We start from the raw sequence: 19,764 nt of genomic DNA, 5'->3' as shown, positions 1-19,764 counted from the left end.
TCGGGAGGTTGTGAGAGCTGCATGTTAGAGGAAGCAGAGGACACACAAAAATCAAATTGCAGATTTGATGCCCACCGTTCCCACTCTTTTAGTCAGAGAGCTCCAGCAGATCCATCTTCTGCCAAAGTGAGAAGCAACATGGAGGGGAAATAAGGCTTCCTGAGCCAGAGTATTCTGCTTATTATGGGAAAGAGGGGTTCGTATAAACTACTGTAGTCTTCTTTCAACAACTCAACCGAATGGCCCTGAATTGTTCTCTACCCCAGCCTTGTAGGGAACCTAACTACCTTTTAATGTCACGAGAAGCTGCAGAATAAATGCATCACAATTCAGAACAGAACAGATGGAGAGAGTTGAGCCAGTCTGACAAGTGAAAGCAAGAGGTGCTTTGCTACCTACACCAGCCCTGATGGAGAGAAGTGTTCCCTCCACTTGTTCTTACCGTAACGCCAAGGAGTGGAGCAGTTCTGGTCCCACACACATCTCCTGGATCAGCACCAGGTGCCGCGGGCTGACGTAGGCTCCCTTCAGCTGAGCGATGTTTGTGTGGTGAAGCTTCCTCAGGACTTGGTACTCCAGGAGCACAGCTGGCTTGTCCTCTTGCCAGTAAGGGATAATTTTAGCAGCTAAAGTCTTGCCGCTCACTTTTTCCCTGCACTGTCGGACGATGCTGAAACGCCCCCTGGTACAGAGGAACACAAAGGCAGGTGAAGCTTCCCCGCTACTCCTGGAAGAGCCAGGAGCTTCTGTATTTCAAAATCATAAGGATCCCATGCTGTGGTTTTCATCCCTGCTGTGATTTATTGCAGCATTTGTCACAGTTTGCACATCCTCCTGTGTCTCTAATCTGTACGTTCGCTTTACATCACAGGAGGGAGATCCTAACTCCTCTGGAAAGAGAGAAGTTGGCTCATCCTGCCTAGAGCATGAGAACTGGCCCCTGCAGGCAGCTGCCTGCTTCTCTTGGCAACAAAAGGATCCCAAATCCTTCTGGGACTTCATTCCTTTTTTTTTTTTTTTTTTTCTAGACAGTGAAAGTTGAATCCCAACGCCACATCTGAAACCACTACCTGCAAAGGGTGTTGCAACAAGGAGAGGAGACTGTTAGCCCTGGCCTCACTCCACAATGTATTAAGGGCTTGTTATCCAGCACACAGTGCTCACCACAGACCTTTTTGCTCTCCCAGAAAATCCACACATGAATCCTACCAAACTAAGGCGAAGCTCATTTAGCCAGTGATCTGAGGTTTATTTGCCCAGTGTATTGCTGTGGAGGTGTTTGGAACAAACTGTAGCTGAGCAGTGCACTTTTTTTTTAAAAGTGACTTTTCTAAACTCTAGCCATATGCAGCATTTCCTGCTGCTGAGTACTCAGTTGGATTCCCTACCTTTTGATCTCTGTTTGGAAGGCGTAGGTCTGGTAGGTTGGGAACGGCTCAGATGGTGTGATTATTTCACTCTCTTCCTCGGTAGCTGCTGTTGGGAAGCTCTTCATTGCAGCATGAAGCTCTGCAGAGAAAAAGTGGCAAGGATTACACGGGAAAGCAACTCCATGTGGAAACGAGAGCCTCTCTGAGCCATCCTCCACTATCTATGGGCTAAGATAAAGACAGTAGCAGAGCTTTCTCCAGGGAAACCTGCATGCTGGCTCCCACTTGAGGCATCAAGGGCTATGTGAAAGCAACAGAGTCTGGGCTGACCATCCACTAATTCCCTGGTGTGACCCCTCTGGACTATATGAGATGGATTGCATGCTGTGTCTGTGATACCAAACAGCTCAGCTACCATTTCTCACCTGCTCACATAACTAGTCAACGGGGTATAGTAAGACACTGCTAAAGGATCAGAAACTTATTTTGGTTGGGTATACTGGGAAGAAGCTGAAGTTGGTTGCTCTAGTTCTGGGCTACGATTCTGCCTAAGTGCTCCCTGGAAATATTGCAGCATCCCCTGGCATAAAAAAGCATCTGCTTAGAAATGCTGGATGCATTGAAATAAAGGAACCTGACAGTAAGGGCCTTTTAGGGAATGACTGCAAAGGAGCCATGTATTTGTCAATGAATCCTGGGTCAAGGGAAAGCAGAGGACTTAGGGTGAGTTAAAAATATCTCTGTGAACTGACTTTCACAAAGGAATAGCCTCCACTGGGAGGAAATTCCAGTTAGACCATCCTTTCACTTCTTGGAAGAAAATATTTTGCTACAAGGGTGTATTTTTTTGTGGGGTCATGGATTTCTTCAAAAAAAAAACAAACAAAGAAACAAAACAAAATGAGTGAATAGTACAAAGTATTCAAACAGAAAAAAAAAAAAAAGAAAAAAAAAAAGAAAAAAAAAAGTAATTTGAGCTTGGTTTACTTTGGAGAGAAAATACAGCTGAAAAACACACCACAGTAGGAAGGCTACTCACAAGTATAAACCAGAGCGCATGAATTAACATGAATTAATTACGATTGTGTCTATGAGAAGGAGCAGATCCAGGGCTTTCAACAGAAGCAGATGAACATGAATAGATCAGTGCCTCATGTAACCTGGTTGTTGTCCCAGACCTCATGACCTCATGTGGAAAACTGAGTGTGTCTTCAGGAGGCCATCTAGAGTTTCCAGATGCCTTGCACAGATATTCCCCTAATTCTGTCCTGAATTAGAAAATCATTTACTTTTAACTAAGAAAACCAAAGAGGGGGAAGCCCTAAAACACCTTGAGCCAAGTGGCATTGGTCTTGATGCACTTGTCCTTGATTTCTGGACCCGCACCTAAAAGAGTGCAATTATTTAGATGCAGGACGAACACGATGCTCTCTCAGTGCTCTTACCCATTTGATCCTTCCCGCTGATTTTCACTTGGGCAGATGGGCTGCTGTAAGGGCCCATGCCTGCTTTACTGGTGCAGGCAATCCTGAAGCAGTAGATAAATCCCCTGGAGAGGTTTTTGGCATAGTAGCAGCAGTCAGCAATGTCAGCAGCAAGAGTTGTCCAGTCCCCATCTTAGCCAAGGAAAGAGAGAAAGAAATTAGGACTCATTTAGGATGGTCAAGACGAAAAACCTACCTGATATGGCCTACTTTTGTGCATGGTGTAACTAGTTGTCAATGTGGCAAACTCACCTCTTCCAAAGTCAGCTGGTTTATGTTTGATCAGTCCAAGGTGTGGCAATAGTGTTTCAGAGGAATGGTGAAACTTTCCTGTATGGTTTCTGTTTAACTAATTCATGCCACCAATCTCAAATGCAAATATATATCATGAACTCCAAACAAAAGCCCAACAAAATCACCTTATTTTCCCTTTGGCTCTGTCTTGAATCTTGCTGAAATCATGAGCTGCAGGATTTCAGCAGAAAACCTTTAATTAACACCCTCCTAGCAAACCCAGTATTTCAAACTGAGGTTTCAAGTTCAATCGGCTTTTATAAAACTTAGGTGATATATCAGGGAAATGAAATTATAGGTTTGTCTTGGATTTATCATCCATGGGACTAAGGTGTGAACCTGAAAATTAGCAGCAAGCCTTTCACATAGTGCTGTGTCCCACACTTTGTCATCACTGCTGTGCTCAAGCTCAAACTCCCTGAGATTGTTCAGGATTAAACCCATTCCTTCATTCAAATAAACACTGACAGAGAGCCTCAAATTGTAGCAAAGGCAATAATTCCCCACCTGAAACAAAGGTACCAATGATTTTGCTGGGTACTGGTGGAATTAGGGTGTGTGTATGTATAAGAAGGAGCTTAAAATCAGACAAGTTTCAGAAAAAGCAGCATGTCAAAGCCTACTGTCATGCATAAAACAAGGATTATTTTTTCTGTTTATCTTAATCCTCCTGTGTTCAGGAAAGTAGGATTTCACTTGTTCCTGTCAAAAACACAGAATGTGATTGAAGATTGTAGATGCAGTTTCCTGGTTTTCTTCCTACCTAGAATAACTTGCATCTGGCATCCTCTCTAAAGTCTTGGCTATAGATGTGTCAAAAGGAATGACAATAAAGAAAGGTGTGTTGGAGGAAAAACAACTGGTACCAGCTTCAGAATAAAAGGGTACATTAGTGTTAATGCAGAATTAAGTGTTTGGAGAACTAAAAGGAGCACAGAGCAGTACAATCCGAAGGGTGATGTACGCGTGACTGCAATAGAAGTGACAAACAATCACAGTACTCTTAAAGACAACAAAAATAATCCCAAGAGAGACAGAACAGACTCAGTGATTTGGTTCAAAGTTCATGGAATTAAACAAGAAAACATCCATGGATTTCATCAGGCTCTAAATCAAGCCTTGGAAGAGAACAAAAGGGATGGGATGCAGTTCTGTCAAACGTGGGTCATTTGGCTGTCTACCCTAAATGTCCTGCATCAATGGAAAAGGAAAACATGTCTGTTTAGTGTAAGGAGAACTGCCTTTTTGATGGACCATCCTTCTCCACAGACTGTACCAGATATAGGATGATATCATCTGCTAACCACCGCTGCTGTGGATGTTATTAGTGTATAATTATTTCATTCCTAACTCCAAATGAGGGAGCTAAAGCAAGGCTGTTTCTGAATAAAAACAATACATCCAGCTGGTGGAGAGATCAAACAAATCAAGATGTTCTCTGCAAGGCAGAAAGGCAGAGCTCCACTTTACCTTCACTCTTGCACTGGATGGTGTAATGGACGGGGGTGTTGGTTTCCACGGGCTTCCAGACCACCTGCACTCTGTCCTCGTAGACCTCCACGATGTCAGGGGGTGGAGGGCTGGGAGGAACTTCTGTCGAGAGGAGGCACGACAACCAGTGAGTGTTAGCAGCAGCACTGCTGTGGTGCACACCCGGACAGCCAGCATTTGAGTTACAGATGTTCTACTTCCATATATATGTGCATGTATACATACAGACACATTCCTAGTGGAAGCAGTTTAGTTGTGCCTAGTTTAAACTCAATATGAAGATTTTGGAGTCTGATTCTATAACCACATGGTTACTAGACTGGTTCTAAATCCAGGAGAGAGACTAAAGGGCGAAAAAAAGGGAACAAACACTGCAAAATGTGCCACGCCACCAGAAAACAAGGGCTGTGGCTGTAGATGAGAGCTGCCAAGGGAGAAAATTTCCCCTGAACACATTTGCATGAATCTCACTTCACAGGTATTTACAGGTCACATTTTCCTGGTGGCAGTACTGCCACCCCTAAACCTGTGGCTGCCTTCAGCTTCAAAATCTGCTTGCTGAACTAAACCAGCTTTGTGAAGTTTGTTAATCCTCAGCATCTCTCTCTCTGTCCACACTCCTGAATGCCTGCTGCATTAGCTATTACAGATAACCTTTTGTATTATTATTTTTTAAATCTACCCTGCTTCTAACTCTCAAGTCACAGAGTCTCGTGATTTCAGCTGGCTTCTTGCATCTAGCATAAGGGGAATCAACAAAACTAACAATCTGGTGAGGGATAAATCCTCAAGGGCTGACCAGCTCTGTGTATAGCACTCAAAAGAGACAAAAAAATCTAGATTCTTCTCTTACCTGCTTTTCTCATGATGCAAGAGGTAGATGCTGAACCCAGGGTGTTGGTGGCCACGCAGGTGTAAACGCCAAAATCATCGGCACTGACAGAGAGAATAGTTAACAGCTGGAAGTGTTTGAGTGTGGATGAGATGAGGATCCGACTGCTGCTGTGGACAGGTATCCCATCTGAAAGGCAAAAGGCATGAGAAAAAATAAGTACCCTGCAAATTCAGGTGCCTAAACCTTCCCTGCACCCCTGTCCTGGAGGCTGGGGTCTCCCAAAAGGGGTGCAAACGTCACCTCTGAACCAGTTGATGTGCAGGGAGGAGTGAGCCGCCGTCCGGCACGACAGTGTTACGCACTGTCCTACTGCAGCTGCCTGGTCTAGGAGCTCTTCAGTGAACAAAGGTGCTGTGAAGAAGAGAAAAAAGTATTGACGCAGAGCGAAAAGGAGTGCTACGTGGGTTGTAAAGCATTTTTGTTCAGTTTAAGAGCATTCTGTTCATGCCCTGACATTCTTTCTGTTTTTTCAGAGAATTTGGTTTTCAGAGGATCCACTGGGCATGCAGGCACAGTGTGACTGCCCACACGTGATAACTGAGATGGATCTGGGGAACACGAGCATTGTGCAGCCCTGCTGGTACATCTACAGCAGCAGAACCCCTCCGAGGGGAGGAAGAATAAGTCACAGCAGGAGTTTTCTGCTGAGCTGGTGTAAATGTGTGGGTAAAACTAAATGAAGGCATCTCAAGGACATGGGAATCAGATCAAGACAACATGAGGAGAAGGAGGATGAAATAAAAGATGGATACAGACGGAGAAAAAATAGCCATTTATTGGGCTGCCCTACTATTTCTCATCTCACAGTGCTGCCTGTTACAACTGTTTGGTCTTTACACATGCATGCAGGTCCCTAGCACAGGGATTCACAATTCCCCACTTCTCCCAACTGGATACTCCATTGGATACCCTAAGATGCTCAATTTCTTTCTTTTTTAGTTTTCAAGTAGGTTTTAGTTGTCTTTTGTGGTTTCCTAGAATGGTTCCAATTTGCAAGCAATGGCACGAAAAAACAGTTTTAGCAAAGACACTCTATACAGTACTGATAGAAACTATATGTATCAGTATAAAGGACTGATATTCACACATATGTATTGGTGATGCTTCATAATAAAACTAACTGGTGACTTATGCAACAGCAATACCTTTCTCTTTTGGCATGAGGCTTGGTAATTTGAAGGAAGCAAGTCCTGATTTCCACTTCAGAGATCCTTCAGCCCCTGTCAAGGGCTCTTTTTCTGTTACCTCACTCCCCAGCTCACCGAAGTCTGTTTCAAAGAAAGGATGAGAAGTCATTCAAGGCCGTCATTCCTCCCGTGGCATGCATTTACAGCAGAGTTCTGCCATTCATGCAAAAATAGCTTGGCAGACAGAAGTGTCCTTATTAAGGAGCCTTTAGTCAGGAGCCTTTAGAAAAGGCTGTGACAGCCATTACAAGGAGAATGTATGGGAAGAGCGGGGTGTATCTAGGGGTGGCAGAGAAATAAGGACAGATTCTGTGGTCCAGACATGAATATCATCAAGGTATGCAGCCGGGGCGACTTTACCAACTTCACCCAGTCTCTTTAGCCTTGAAGATTTGTCATGGCCAGATGATAGCTGCAGATGGAGGCCTGCACAGCTTTCGTGCACACTCGGGCAGGGGAATTCAGCTGCTGCCATCAGCAGATTAACCCAGCTGACTCTGCACTGGAGCGGGCCGCTAACAGAGAGCTAGTGGTGGGGCTGAGGACAGCTCATTTCATGACCTGCCACTGCCCGTTTTGCAATGACCATCTAACCACAGCCTCAGATACACTTGGGAAAAAGAAAGAGGCGGATTTAGTACTTAATCTATGAAGGCACAGAATAGAATACTTACCTTCCTCTGTCTCTGGCTCTGGAGATGTCTTTCCTTTTAGGATCCTTGAAATATGGGCAACAGAAGCTTTTACTTTCTTCTTCAGACTTTGCTCCACTGACTGCTCCACCGAGTGAGACCTTCCATAGGGTTTAAAGAGTCCTGGCTTGCTGTAGAAGGAGCTTTTCTGCTTGCCACTTGAGTCCTTTTGGGGGCCGTACATTTCCCTATGGCTCTCCGACCCTTTTCCCGTGACCAAGAGGCTGGCTGCTTTTGAGTCCTCAGATATTTCCAAATGGTTCTTCCTGTTCTTCCCTTCTGCCTCCTCTCGGATGCACAGCCTTTTATCCTTATGCAGGTGTCCTGCAGGAGGTGACCTCGCCCTTGCCCTTTCACTAAAAGGTATAAACCGCCTGCCCGTCGGTTTGGGCGGGGGCTTCCTAAAGTTCATGAATTCAAAGGGAAAATAGACAATGTCGTACAGGTCGGAGAAATTCAAATAGGCAGGCTCCACCTCTGATATGTCGAGTTTTGGAGTTCCGCTGGCAGGACTGGGTGCTTCATCCGACAGGTCTTTGATTTTCACTAGAGAAACTTCTGGGTGTCTGCCGGTGTCCTTGCTCACGGGCACATCACCGGGTGTTTTCTCGGCATCCAAGCTCTCCGTCGGGGAAACGCTCGCTTGGCTGGAACTGAGGCTCTCGAATGCTAAATCCTCCAGGTCTTCGCATTCATGGGGAACCGTTTGTGCCCCCTGCCCTTTTGGTGCCTCTGGCTCCTCGCTCACAGCAAGGTAGGGTTCTGCGAGGTCATCCAGCTCAGAGACTTCTCTTTCACCCCCTTGTACTGAAGGGCAGGAGGTGTCCGTGGGTGTTTGGCTATCGGGGCGTTTGTAGAACATCTCTGTGGTTGGAGAGAGGTGCTTTCTGCATTCCTCCTGGCCAGAAACTGACTCTGCCCAAACATTCATCTCTTCAGAGAGGGAAACCATCTCGTCCACTAAGCCCTCCAGCACAGCAGACTCCTCATCGCTGTAAAAAGAAGACCTGTGATGGGAGAGCTCCTGACCTCGATCCCTGTGGAGCAGCGGTGGGACAGTTTTTCCATCATCACAGCTTCCACTTTCTAAGGCAGTGTCTCTCCCCTCACCAGAAACCTTTAGATGTTCCTCATATTCTAGCTGATAGACTGCAGCCGGAGACTGAACGCCTGGTTGTGGAGCACTTAAAATACCTGGACGCGTGCCCTCCAGAGCAGCAGAAAATTTGCCACCAGGATAGACGGCCTTGTGCTGCTCAAACACCTGACTTCCAGCCTCGGGGCAAGGAGCAGGTGAAGTCTGTCCCACCTCTGGGCTTCCACTGGTTGTGACAGCAGATCTCACCTCACTGTGAAGCGATGCCCTTGGATCTTCTTGCTTTTCCCTCCTGTAGACTGAAGGGAGGCCAGTATTTTGGGATGAAACAGCTATAGCCGTGTGTCTGCCCTCCGGAGCAGCAGGCACCACGCCACTGCCCTGAGAAGCCTTCTGGAGTCCAGATTTCCCCAGAATTTCAGCTTCATGGACCGAACTGGGAACAGATGAGCCTTCGCTCCTCAGAGCAGCCAGCCTCTCCTTGCTGTGAGCTGGCTGCTCCCTTTCAGCGTGCCGTGCTCTGTCAGCAATAGCAGTTCTCATCGGTTTTGGTGGCAGGACTTTTGAAACAACGGGGTGCTCTCCCTGTAGGATGGCTGGTGTCGTGTCTGCATGAACAGAAGCCTTTTTGTGGGCTTCCCTTTCACCACCGTGGGCTGAAAGTGGAGCGATCCCTGCAATACTTAGTCCTTCATCCTCCAGAGCAGCGGATCTCACCTCCTTGTAGGTCTTTGGCTTCTGGTGAGCATGTTCACCAGCTGTTTGCAGAGCTGATGGGACACCTGGCTGTTTGCCCTCCATGCCAGTAGGTGCTGGAATACTTTGATCAGAAAGTTGCTGGCTTTTTTCTTTACACACTGGAATTGAATCAGTTTCTGTCTGTGGACCTGTTGGAACAGAAGAGCTTTTGTGCTCCATGAGATCAGACTCGGCAACGCTGTGAGCAGAAGGCTTCTCATTCGAATGTTTCTGCCTTTTGTCTTCCCAAGGTGGAGCTGGGGCTGTCCTTTTGATGAGGAAGCCCTCACCTTTCAGCTCGGGATGGGTGTCGGTGCTGCGAGCAGACTCCTGGGGCAGGTGGTAGGCTCCTCTCGTACTGCCAGGGGCTGACCTGGAGGTGGTCTCTGACTGTGGGACAGTCAAAACGGCCTGCACACCCTCCTGAAAAACTGTGTCACGAGCACTGCCAGAGGGAGATTTATCCTCCTTGATTTCATGTTTTTGAGCTGATGGTGCAGTTACATCTGAGTGCTGGGCAGACAGAATGGGGCTTTTGCCTTCCAAATCTCCAGCCTCCTCCTCCACGTAAGTAGCTTTTGACTTCTTCAGTAAATGTTTCCTGTTCTCGCTCCTTTGAGGCGACACTGGAAGCCTGTCTAGCTGTTGCACACAAACAGCTGGGCACCCATTACCCTCACATTGTGTGGAAGGAGAGAGCTGCTCTTCTGAATGATCCTTACTGGCTCTCCTGAAGTCCTCTTGCTCTGAAGTGCCTGCAGAGCATCCCTTGCCTGGCCCCGCAGATATGTCGCAGTGCTCGCTGCCCTCAGGGCAACTTTCCTGTGCCGTTATATCACAGTCTTCTTCCAAAATATCTTGCTCCCTCACTGACCTGGAGGTCCTCAGCCTGTAGTCATCCAGGGAACGACTCCGGCTAGACCCAGCAATAGCAGGATGGGGAGGTTTCCTGGCGGTATCAAACGAAGCGGATTTGGTCAAGGAACCCAGCAGGCTTTCCCTGTGATCATCATCATCAGACTTGCCTTCTTCTTCCTCCAGTTCAAACTGTTCCAGGAGGGGTTCACGGAGACCACTGAGGGGCACTTTTGAATATCCAGCTTTCCGGAAGGTTCTTCTGGCTCTGTCCAAGTGCCTCCTGAGCTCCCTGCTGGGTGAGGAAGGCGTCCTTGCAGGTAGTTCAGCTGCTTGGCTGTAGAAAGTGCTTTTAATGACGCTCTGTCTAGGAACACACACAGGTGGCTTTTCTGCCCCATCCAGACCCTTTTCAGTTTTGTCCTTTTCAGATAAAAGTATGTCTGTTTTTTGTTTTTGAGATAGATCTGATGCATTTTCTGAGGAAGTCTTCACTGATGAAGATTCAGCTGCACCACTTCTTTGGGACAGCTCTGCTCTTTCATCTCGACTTCTGGGCTGAAGCCCCTCCTCTTGCTCTTTTAAAATACCTGTCATGAGCTCTTTGCTTTCTGTAGGTGATTTGTCCTTCGCTTCACTTTTCATTGCAGCGTACTTCTTCCTCATGGGTTTTATAGGAGGGATAGAGAGTTTGGAGTGCTTCTCTTCTCTTGCATGTTTTGGAGGCTCCTGGCTGCTTGGGGTATCAAATATGGACAAGTGCAGCTCAGGGGCAGAGCCAAAGTGCCTCTTCTTGGGGAAGTGCGAGTTCTCGTTGTCTGAAGAGGAGCCGCTAGTGCTGGAGGAAGTGCTTTCCTCGATCAGATGCCGGGAGATGGCCAGGGAGGTGTTGTCGTGAGTCCCTTCCAGGATTTCTGGGATGGATCGCATCACCAGGATGGATTTATAGCACATCAGGGACCGCTGAAAGCCAACACAAAATACAGCACGATCAGCTGGAGACATGGTGGAGCATGGTAAAGCAAAATTACGAAAATGATCTCCTGCACCCTAAAAAACACAATACTAGTAAAATAATGCTGCCACCCTTTTACAGATAGTCAGGCTAAGCCTTTGTTGTTCATTGAGCCTCCCTCATCTCCCATTCACAGAGATGAAACCGTATTGACTACAGGGAACATACTTGCTCTTGTAAACAGAGAAACTGGACCTGGTCTGAGATTTTAAAAGACAATTTGGCCATTCAAAGCAGATGGAGAAAGAGTTTTTAACCAAACACATTAGATAAGTGCAAGGTGCTGCACCTGGGTCGGGGCAATCGCAGACAGGAGTACAGACTGGGAGAAAAACGCACACACACACAGAAAACCAAAGTAAAAGCCAAAATTTCTGCTGACTACAGCAGGAATGTAGAAACCCACTCTCCTCTACATACCTAAAGGCAGGTTTTAATCCTTGTTTCAGTGCCTGGTGGAAAAGCACTGCACACAACCCAGGACTACAGTAAAAGCCTGGGTGATTTATTTCTGCCACATCCATATTACTTCTGGGCTTATTCCCCATTCATAGCCAAGCTGAGGTCTCTGCTGTGCTCACTGGCCTAGCACAACAGACTTTAAAAGGTTCTAATGTAACTGCAAAATATTTAATTAAAAAGAACTATCATAGATTAAGGCCAACTCACCTGCCACTTGCTCCGAGTCACAATGAATTTGAGCTGCTTGGTGTTAATGAAATGAGCTGTTTCAAGTGGGAGATTGTGCTGCCAGGTAGAAAGGAGAGGAAAATCAGTGGTTAAAGATCCTGACTGCATTTCCAGAAAAGTTTTTTGTTTTGTTTTGTTTTGTTTTGTTTTGTTTTGTTTTGTTTTTTTTTTTTGTTTTTGTTTTTGTTTTTGTTTTTGTTTTTAAGGACTGACTCCTCCCAGAATTGTTTAATTTAGGAAAGTTATAATAGAACAAATTCTACAATCTCATTATGGCTACATTGTAGGCAATATCAGTTTTTCAATGATAAAAGCAAGCCTTGTTCTATGTACGTGATTCAGTAAATTTCCTTAATTATTATTTCATTTTTTTTTTAATTTTTTTTTTTTTGTCTTCCTCCTTAGAGATTTATGGCACCTAAATATAAACCATAACTTCCTTCTGAAAATCCAGAGTTTCCTCTGTATACAGACATGTTATATTTGCTCATGTCAGTAGTAACCTTTCGAAAGGAAAGATATCCTGGCAAGTAAACACTACTGTGTCTCCTCTTTCTGGAGAGCCATGCCTGCATTTCTGTACAGGACAGAAAGTAGAAGAGAAAAAATAAAACAGCAAATAATTATCAAGCAGCCTCAATAAGTTATCAAGAGCTGCCCCTTCAAAGGTCTTTTTCATCCTAAATTCATTTTTATGGTTTTAGTAAAGAACAAGGGCAAACTTACCATGAACCACTTGTGGGAAAGACAGTCCAAAGCGCTAGGCCTGTCTCTGATAAGAGAAAAGATAACCATTTTAGTAGCAAGTCACTTCAAACAGCAACCACAAAATCTTCTTGAATGTGCCTGCTTCATATGGACACGTATACACATTTGTGTATGCTCTTTTGCTTCTGTTTTTGGAGTTTAGAAGCCACAGAGACAGAAAGAAGCTTTTAACCCAAGATTTCCATGGGAAAATCCCACATTTCCAGCAGGAAGATCCCACGGCACACTGTAGGGAGCCTGTTCAAGGGCATCAAGAGCACTCCCACGAGGGACTCGAACTCTTTAAAGGACCAAAGCACACATAGCTTTGGCACCAGGCAGAAAGAATAGAAATGAAATTAAAAAGCAATGACCTCTATACATGCCTTCAAGCCTCCTTTTGTGCTTGAGACTGCTTAATAAATGTGGTTCATATTGTTTAATTCCCCCATAACTCCCTCTGTAGCAGTGCTAGCTCTTCCCACTTCCCCATGTCATTTCAGAAACTCATCTGCCTGGAGCTAGGGACTAAAGACATTGCCATACCAGAAGCAGAGCTCTTTGGCAAACTGTGTTCTGGGTAGTGAATAAAGAAGAATTAGGGCATTACACACCACACCTCGCTCAACTGTCCACTTTTCAAAGCAACTGCAGCTCTGATGAGCTGAGATCTGCCTGCTAAGACACCAGCATCTTTGCACGCTGTCTGTAGGAAGCACGAAAATGCACTCACTTGGGGTGCTGCTGTAGGATCCACTTTATAAAATCCTTTGCATCTTCACTCAGGTGAACAAAATCAGGGATAGTCCATGAAATTTCTCCATTTTGGATATTTAGAAGTGTTCCTCTGTCATTCTCCCCGGCAAATGGAGACTTGCATGTTAGGCTTTTTCATTGAATGCCATAAAGTAAAAGGAGACAGATTTTAGATTTTTACTTGCTGTTCAACAATAGGAGCACACATTTATGTGGGGCTTGAAGAGGCCTGAGGGACTCCATGCATGGGACTTGCAATGCTTGTGAACAGTGCATCCATTAACAGAGCATCTTTTACTACAGCATTACTCAACATCTGACTGAATTATTTATCCCTTACTCACAGATAAGGAATTTAGGGTCTGACTTTTCACAGCTACAGTAGGATGGTGGCTAAAATGAGCAAGATAAAGACTGAACCCAATCCATCACTCTCACTGCTGAGGAGAGCAGCTGTCAAATCCTTAGGCAGGGACAGTGACCAAAGCCTTTGGTGACACAGAAAAGAGTGACCGAAAGAGAAAATAAAATAAATCGCCGAAGGATTTGATGCTTCACTCATTCAGATCCTTCACTGGAAGGTGCTGGAGGGCTCTGACTGGCAAGGGGATATTGAATAAGTATGTCCAAGCAGATTTATTTACCTTAAATATGTGATGACTCCAACAGCCCTGAGGAGAGAAAGAACACAAATGTCAGATGTCCATCACTTTCTCCCTCCTTCTCAAGCACACAGCCCCTTTTCCTGCCACTAGACACCTTAGCACAGTAAGATAACTTTCTACTCCCCACCTTTCCAAGGAAAATAAATCCCAAAAGCTTTTGCTTTCACCTTTTTTTTTTTTTTTTCTTTCAGCATTTTATAAGATTGGTCTCAAGTATTCCTCCATTTTTAAAGCACAGGTAGAGACAAAGACTCAAAATACTTTTTAGAGACTGTTTGCCTTTTCTAGAAAGCCTCCTGGGATCGTTCTCTCTAGTTTCTGCCTCTTTATGAAAGATCGGCTTCTCTAAGATGCTCCTTTGCATTAATTAGCTATCAGAGTTCAATAATGAGTGACCAAAATAGAAAGAAGAAGCTTTAAATAGCTTCTTAAATAGGGTTCCTTAAAAAATAGTTCCTTAAATAGAGTTTGGGATTCTCCATGTTCACTTTTAGTTTCTTTTCATATCATCACGAGTCCAGTTACTTATTAAATGTTAACTTTTTTACTGCACCTTCTCTATCAACGTGCAGTATTACTCACTTGCAGTGCCCTGTTTGTACCTATAAGCGTGTGGTACATTGCAGACATTGCAGGTGTGACCAACAGCACGTGATTCTGCACAACAGTATCCCCACAGAGGATACTGAGCTTGTGATAATGAAGCCTATCCACTGCAAAATAGTTTGATGTATCTACAACTAATTACCCTATGGAGTGAATGTGCACACAGTACAAGGTCACAAGGTATTTCTAAGAAAACATTTATTTCAATCTAGAAGCCCAAAATTCTGGCAGTCTAGTGCAAAAGGTTTTTAGAAAGACAATAGGTTACCAGATATCAGTTGCTTTTGACACTGGTGACTGAGAAACAATTTCTGGGGCAACAAACTCTGGAGACCCATATCTGCTGAACTGGGGCTCAAAGGGGGTGATCTTCTGAGCAAATCCGAAGTCACAGATCTTAAGGTCTTCCCTTTCAGGATAAACCATGAGGATATTCAGAGGCTGGTAAAATAAAAATAAAATAAATAAAATAAATAAAAATAAAATAAAATAAAATAATAAAATAAAATAAAATAAATCAAAATAAATTATAAAATAAGCAAACTTTTATTGAGAACAGGCAATATTTTCAGTTGTAAGAACAAATCAAATGGAAAACACCCATTCCCTGGCCAACAAGAAGCAACAACAAACTAGACCTGTCACTGCACATTACCTTGATGTCCAAATGTAGGATGTTGTTGTCATGAAGATATTTGACTCCTTCCAAAATTTGCTTGATATACAATTTGACCTAAAAAAATCATCAAGATATTAAACAACTAGTCATTAAAGCATTAAACATTAATATTAAATTAAGAAGGTCCCTGATTCCACCAATGGTTTCATTTTTTTTTTCTGTGTAAGAGAGGAAGAGACTGAACAAGGAATACTTTTAAAAGTGAACTGGATTTCTTATATTAGTTCTTGCAGTTGAAATAAGATGTGAACTAAACACTACTGTGTGGAATGAAGCTGTGCCTAATGGGAGAAAGCCCTAATTGAATTGAAAATTGAAAAAATCAATTTTAGCAATAAATATGGGAAACCTGGCTACTAGACAGGAGATGTGAAACATTTTGAGCTTTGTGTACCAAATATTAAAAAAAAACAAACCCACCATCTTAGAAACTTTAATTTCAGCCCTTGGATACCTGTACAACTGTGAAGGGATGAAGCATTCAAAGCATTACAATATTAAACAAGTGAAGATATGGGATCTCCAGGTGACAGATAGCAAAGAAATGGTGCATCAGCAAACATAGTGTGTATTAGGCTGAACGTGATGCTGGTGTACAAAATCACTGGTAGTTTCTAGTCATTCCCTGAAGAAACTGAGCAATAAAAGCTGATGGGAACACATTTTAAATCCTGATTCTCTTTTAACAGATTATCAATGGCTCAGAGATATTCCTCACACTGGAAAAAGAAAATGCAGCTGGAAGTTATTCTCTGTTGAAGAAACAGGTGTTACCCACCAGCTCTAGACTTGCAAATGAGAAGGAAAGCTTACCTCTGCTTCAGTGACGACACTCTTCTTGAATAGACGGTCAAGGAGCTCCTCGCTGGAGCATCTCACAATGGCATTAAGGGCAAATACGGCTACAGTTAAATTACTATTTTTACTCTGTAGCCACCTCTGCTCAACTAACAGCGAGCAGAATTCATGAGATCTCATTGCAAACCGAGTCATTCGCTTCCAGATATTTCAGAAAAGATCTTTGGTGCTTAACAACCCGTTCCCATTTGTATATGTAAGTATCATAGCTTTTCCTAAAACATCAGAAACATAGTACTTCAGTGAGGAGTGCACATAGCTATGTTATCCTGTAGAGTGGGGAAAGATTTTTTGTTTTGTTTTGTTTTATTTTAATCTCAGGCAAAAACTAAAAATGTCTCTTTGCTTTGCTATTTAATAACTGATGTCTGCCTGAGGAACCGAATACTTCCCAGCCTCCTCAGAGAAGAAGCACAGAAAAGGATACAACTCCAGAATCAAAATCAGTGTCTTCCGTGTTTCAAACTGATCCAGCAGCCTGGTAATTCTGTCGTGGGACAGAGAGGCAAGAATATCCCTCTCCTGATGTGCACGAGCCTTCGTTTTGCTTCGCAGAGGGATGAATTTGGCAGCACAAGACACTCTGTTCCCTTTATGCACAACTCGTTTCACAAAGCTGAAGCACCCTCTGTGTAAAATCAAAGGACAAGCCCTGCTCAGACTCGGTTCAAAGCCCCCTGCACTGCAGGTGTGGACCTTTCCACTCCCCAGCCTTTTTCAGCTCCTACTGCTCAGGGCTGAAACTCCACCAAAGCTGATTATCCTGTGTGCGAGCTGCTATTGCCCTCTCCCGGCTGTCTCCAAAACTAAGCAATGAGTTCCCATCGAAGGAAAAGGAATTTCAGGTGCTGAAGGTTTGTGCTGGCAAAGGCTGATGCTATTGGACCCCTTGGATGGACACAGTGCTTGTAAGTACATTGCTGTGGGCTTTTGAGGCTAATATTGCCCAAGGGCCATACCTGGGCACCTTTTTTGCCAGCTTCTGGCTGGTATTTCTTTGGTTGGAGCCACCTGGACCTACAGGCTCTATGGACTCTCCCAGCCTGGCAGAAAGCTCAGAAAAGTGTTTCCAGCCCACCTGCAGTGGGGTGACCTCCCACTTCTGCCAGTCCTTTCCCCATTCCCTACTTTTTCACAGCTGGGACCCCCTTCTGCCTCTGGTTGCTGCTGCTCAGCAGCTGAGATGGGCAATTAGCTGTACTCCTGTGTGATGCTGTAACGTTGGGAAATTCCTTTACCTTCCAATCTCCTGCTTAACCTCGTACAGGGAATGGAGTTTTCTCCGGGTGGCCACTTTTTTTGCTGCTTGGTCTTTCTTAGCTTTGGAAATGAAGAAAAATGTAAGGGTTAATATTCAGATCATGATATATACCAGTATATAAAGTTACCTCAGGACAGGGTAAAGCAGGAAACTACACAGGGCTCCTCTAAACTTCTGCACAGAATTAGGTGCAGTTCTCTGATGACAAAACCTGCCAACACAATCACTGGGGTTGCATCTTCACCTGACAGCAATCAAAGGACTCAGGCTAAAGAGCAGACCACCACCAGAGGCAAGCCCCCACTTATTTCTGTGGCCCATTATATCTGTTCATCATACGGTCTCAAGCAGGGAAAAAAAAGCAAACAAACTCCTTTGCCCATCTGTATAGGTGATTAGATCATTTACTTTTATACTGGATCACACCATACCATTAATATCCAACTGCTAGGTAGGAGTACATGTCAGAAACCATACAAGTACCAGAAGAAGATGGCAACAGTATAAATATTTCAGGGGCTATGACATCAACTCCTGCAGCTGAAAGAATGACGTTACCTTCATGTACAACAAGCTCAGCTTTGCACAAAACCTCCCCTCCTGCATTTTTGGCTACACAGGTATAGACACCACCATCTTCTGAGCCAACGTTGTCCAGGATTAAGAAATATGTTGTGCCTGCCATCCCTTGGTACAGCCTGTTGCTGTCTGTCAGCAGTGAAGTGCCCTGAAAGAATGAAAGGACTTTTTGGTACTAGAAAACCAAGATGGAAACATATTTCTCCTCTTCAATGAAATGGAAAGAAAAACAGATGCTGGCTGAAGAAGTCCTCACGGCTGTTTCTCTTTGTTACACAACATTTATTTTATTTTATTTTATTTTATTTTATTTTATTTTATTTTATTTTATTTTATTTTATTTTATTTTATTTTATTTTATTTTATTTTATTTTATTTTATTTTATTTTTTATTAATTAATTATAATTATGAACATTTTTTCATAGGAATACAGGCTTGGGAGGGATCACCAGGGCTATGTGGTTTATGTTTCATCTCTTCCAACACACCAAGCCTGGGCAGTCAGCCCAGAGAGCACAAAAATCAGCAGCCTTGTTCCTGCCTGGTCTCCAGTTTGTGCTGGCATGCATTCTGCTTTACACCCATAAATGCCATAAAAAAAGATTACAGGACGGGATGTATGACATAGAGGGCAGATTAGATTATGAAGATGTGCAGATCTTATGAGACCATTTGACTGGGCAGTAAAAAATGTTAGATGAAATTTAATACAGATAAAACATAAAGTGATGCAACCCTGTTTCTCCATAAGAAACAATGGGCTGTGAGCTGTTCTTTACGACACTGCAGCAAAACTTTGAATTACAACAGATCACTGCATGGCAACACCAGCTGCCAGATGGCAGTCAAAAAAGAAAAAAAAAAAAAAAACCAAAAAAAACAGCAACAGCAAAAAATACATACCAGATGTTAGAAATTATTAGGGAAGAAACATGGAAGGTGATAGAAAGTACCATTTTATAAATCCTTGGTTTGCCAAGAGTGAGGAACTGTTGCAGCAATGCTGTCTCTGTAATAGCTTCCAGACAAGGACTGATAGAGCAAGTTGGGGCTTTTCAGCCTGGAAGGGAGGCTTTAGCAATGCGATATGACAGAGCTGTCTAAAATTCTGAATAGTTTGGAAAGAGTGGGTAAGGACAGACTTTTTCTGATACAAGAACTAAGGGCACTCACAGAACACTGTATGATGCTTTGGGCAACATACCATTGTTGGATTGAACTCTTTGCCAAAGGACACTGCATGCAAGAAGCTTACATTGGTGCAAGGGGAGACTAAATAAATGTATGGAGGAGTGCTTTGTTATGGGTTAGTGAACAGGTGAAAGTTCATCAAGTTCAGGATAATCCTGAGCTGAAAATGTTAGAGACTGGGAGAACACCAACAGGATGTATCACATATTCTTGCCTTGTTCTTATCTTTTCAATGTGTTCAGGTATGTGTAGGTGTGCACATGTAGGTGCAGGAGGGGGTTGTTTGTTTTTTAAGGTTATTTTATTTGTCTGAGTAGCTTATCCTTGCCCTTCTTATACAGAAGGTAGAAAAAAATAGAATACAAATTCTGTGAACAAAAACAGGTTTTTGGACAGAAGAGTTCCAGACAATCATTATGGAACAACATTGGCTTGTTTGAGAAGCACGACAATATTATGGGGAGCAATAAATGATTTCTGGTTCCTTTCCATTGGATCACTTACAGTCCTTACTCACACTCAGTTTACTCAGTTTATAGAAGAGGTACAGAGCCTGGAAATCAGCTGACAATTGCAAAACCATTCTTAAGCCCATTCGTGACCCCAAAACTATA

General features: G+C 43.8%; 1 protein-coding gene across 12 annotated transcripts in view; it reads right to left on the bottom strand.

Moving 5' to 3' along the window:
• The window catches only part of OBSCN (obscurin, cytoskeletal calmodulin and titin-interacting RhoGEF), a 185,601-nt gene that overhangs the window by 4,774 nt on the left and 161,063 nt on the right, over positions 1 to 19,764 (bottom strand). For all 12 annotated transcript variants that reach the window (XM_082754701.1, XM_082754709.1, XM_082754707.1 and 9 more), the window contains 18 exons: positions 17,938 to 18,106; positions 17,357 to 17,438; positions 16,546 to 16,746; positions 16,074 to 16,134; positions 15,237 to 15,314; positions 14,850 to 15,022; positions 13,955 to 13,981; positions 13,288 to 13,440; positions 12,534 to 12,579; positions 11,787 to 11,864; positions 7,396 to 11,065; positions 6,680 to 6,802; positions 5,775 to 5,885; positions 5,493 to 5,660; positions 4,619 to 4,741; positions 2,816 to 2,986; positions 1,389 to 1,509; positions 443 to 682 (listed from right to left, as the gene is read on the bottom strand). In XM_082754701.1, coding sequence (XP_082610827.1) covers positions 443 to 682; positions 1,389 to 1,509; positions 2,816 to 2,986; positions 4,619 to 4,741; positions 5,493 to 5,660; positions 5,775 to 5,885; positions 6,680 to 6,802; positions 7,396 to 11,065; positions 11,787 to 11,864; positions 12,534 to 12,579; positions 13,288 to 13,440; positions 13,955 to 13,981; positions 14,850 to 15,022; positions 15,237 to 15,314; positions 16,074 to 16,134; positions 16,546 to 16,746; positions 17,357 to 17,438; positions 17,938 to 18,106 — 5,795 coding nt within the window. The remainder of the gene's footprint in view (positions 1 to 442; positions 683 to 1,388; positions 1,510 to 2,815; positions 2,987 to 4,618; positions 4,742 to 5,492; positions 5,661 to 5,774; positions 5,886 to 6,679; positions 6,803 to 7,395; positions 11,066 to 11,786; positions 11,865 to 12,533; positions 12,580 to 13,287; positions 13,441 to 13,954; positions 13,982 to 14,849; positions 15,023 to 15,236; positions 15,315 to 16,073; positions 16,135 to 16,545; positions 16,747 to 17,356; positions 17,439 to 17,937; positions 18,107 to 19,764) is intronic.

Source organism: Aythya marila, assembly GCF_965140915.1.
Source record: "Aythya marila genome assembly, chromosome: 2".
NCBI lineage: Eukaryota > Metazoa > Chordata > Aves > Anseriformes > Anatidae > Aythya > Aythya marila.
The sequence above is the reverse complement of the archived record's forward strand: the minus strand, read 5'-3'. Positions and strand labels throughout refer to the sequence as shown.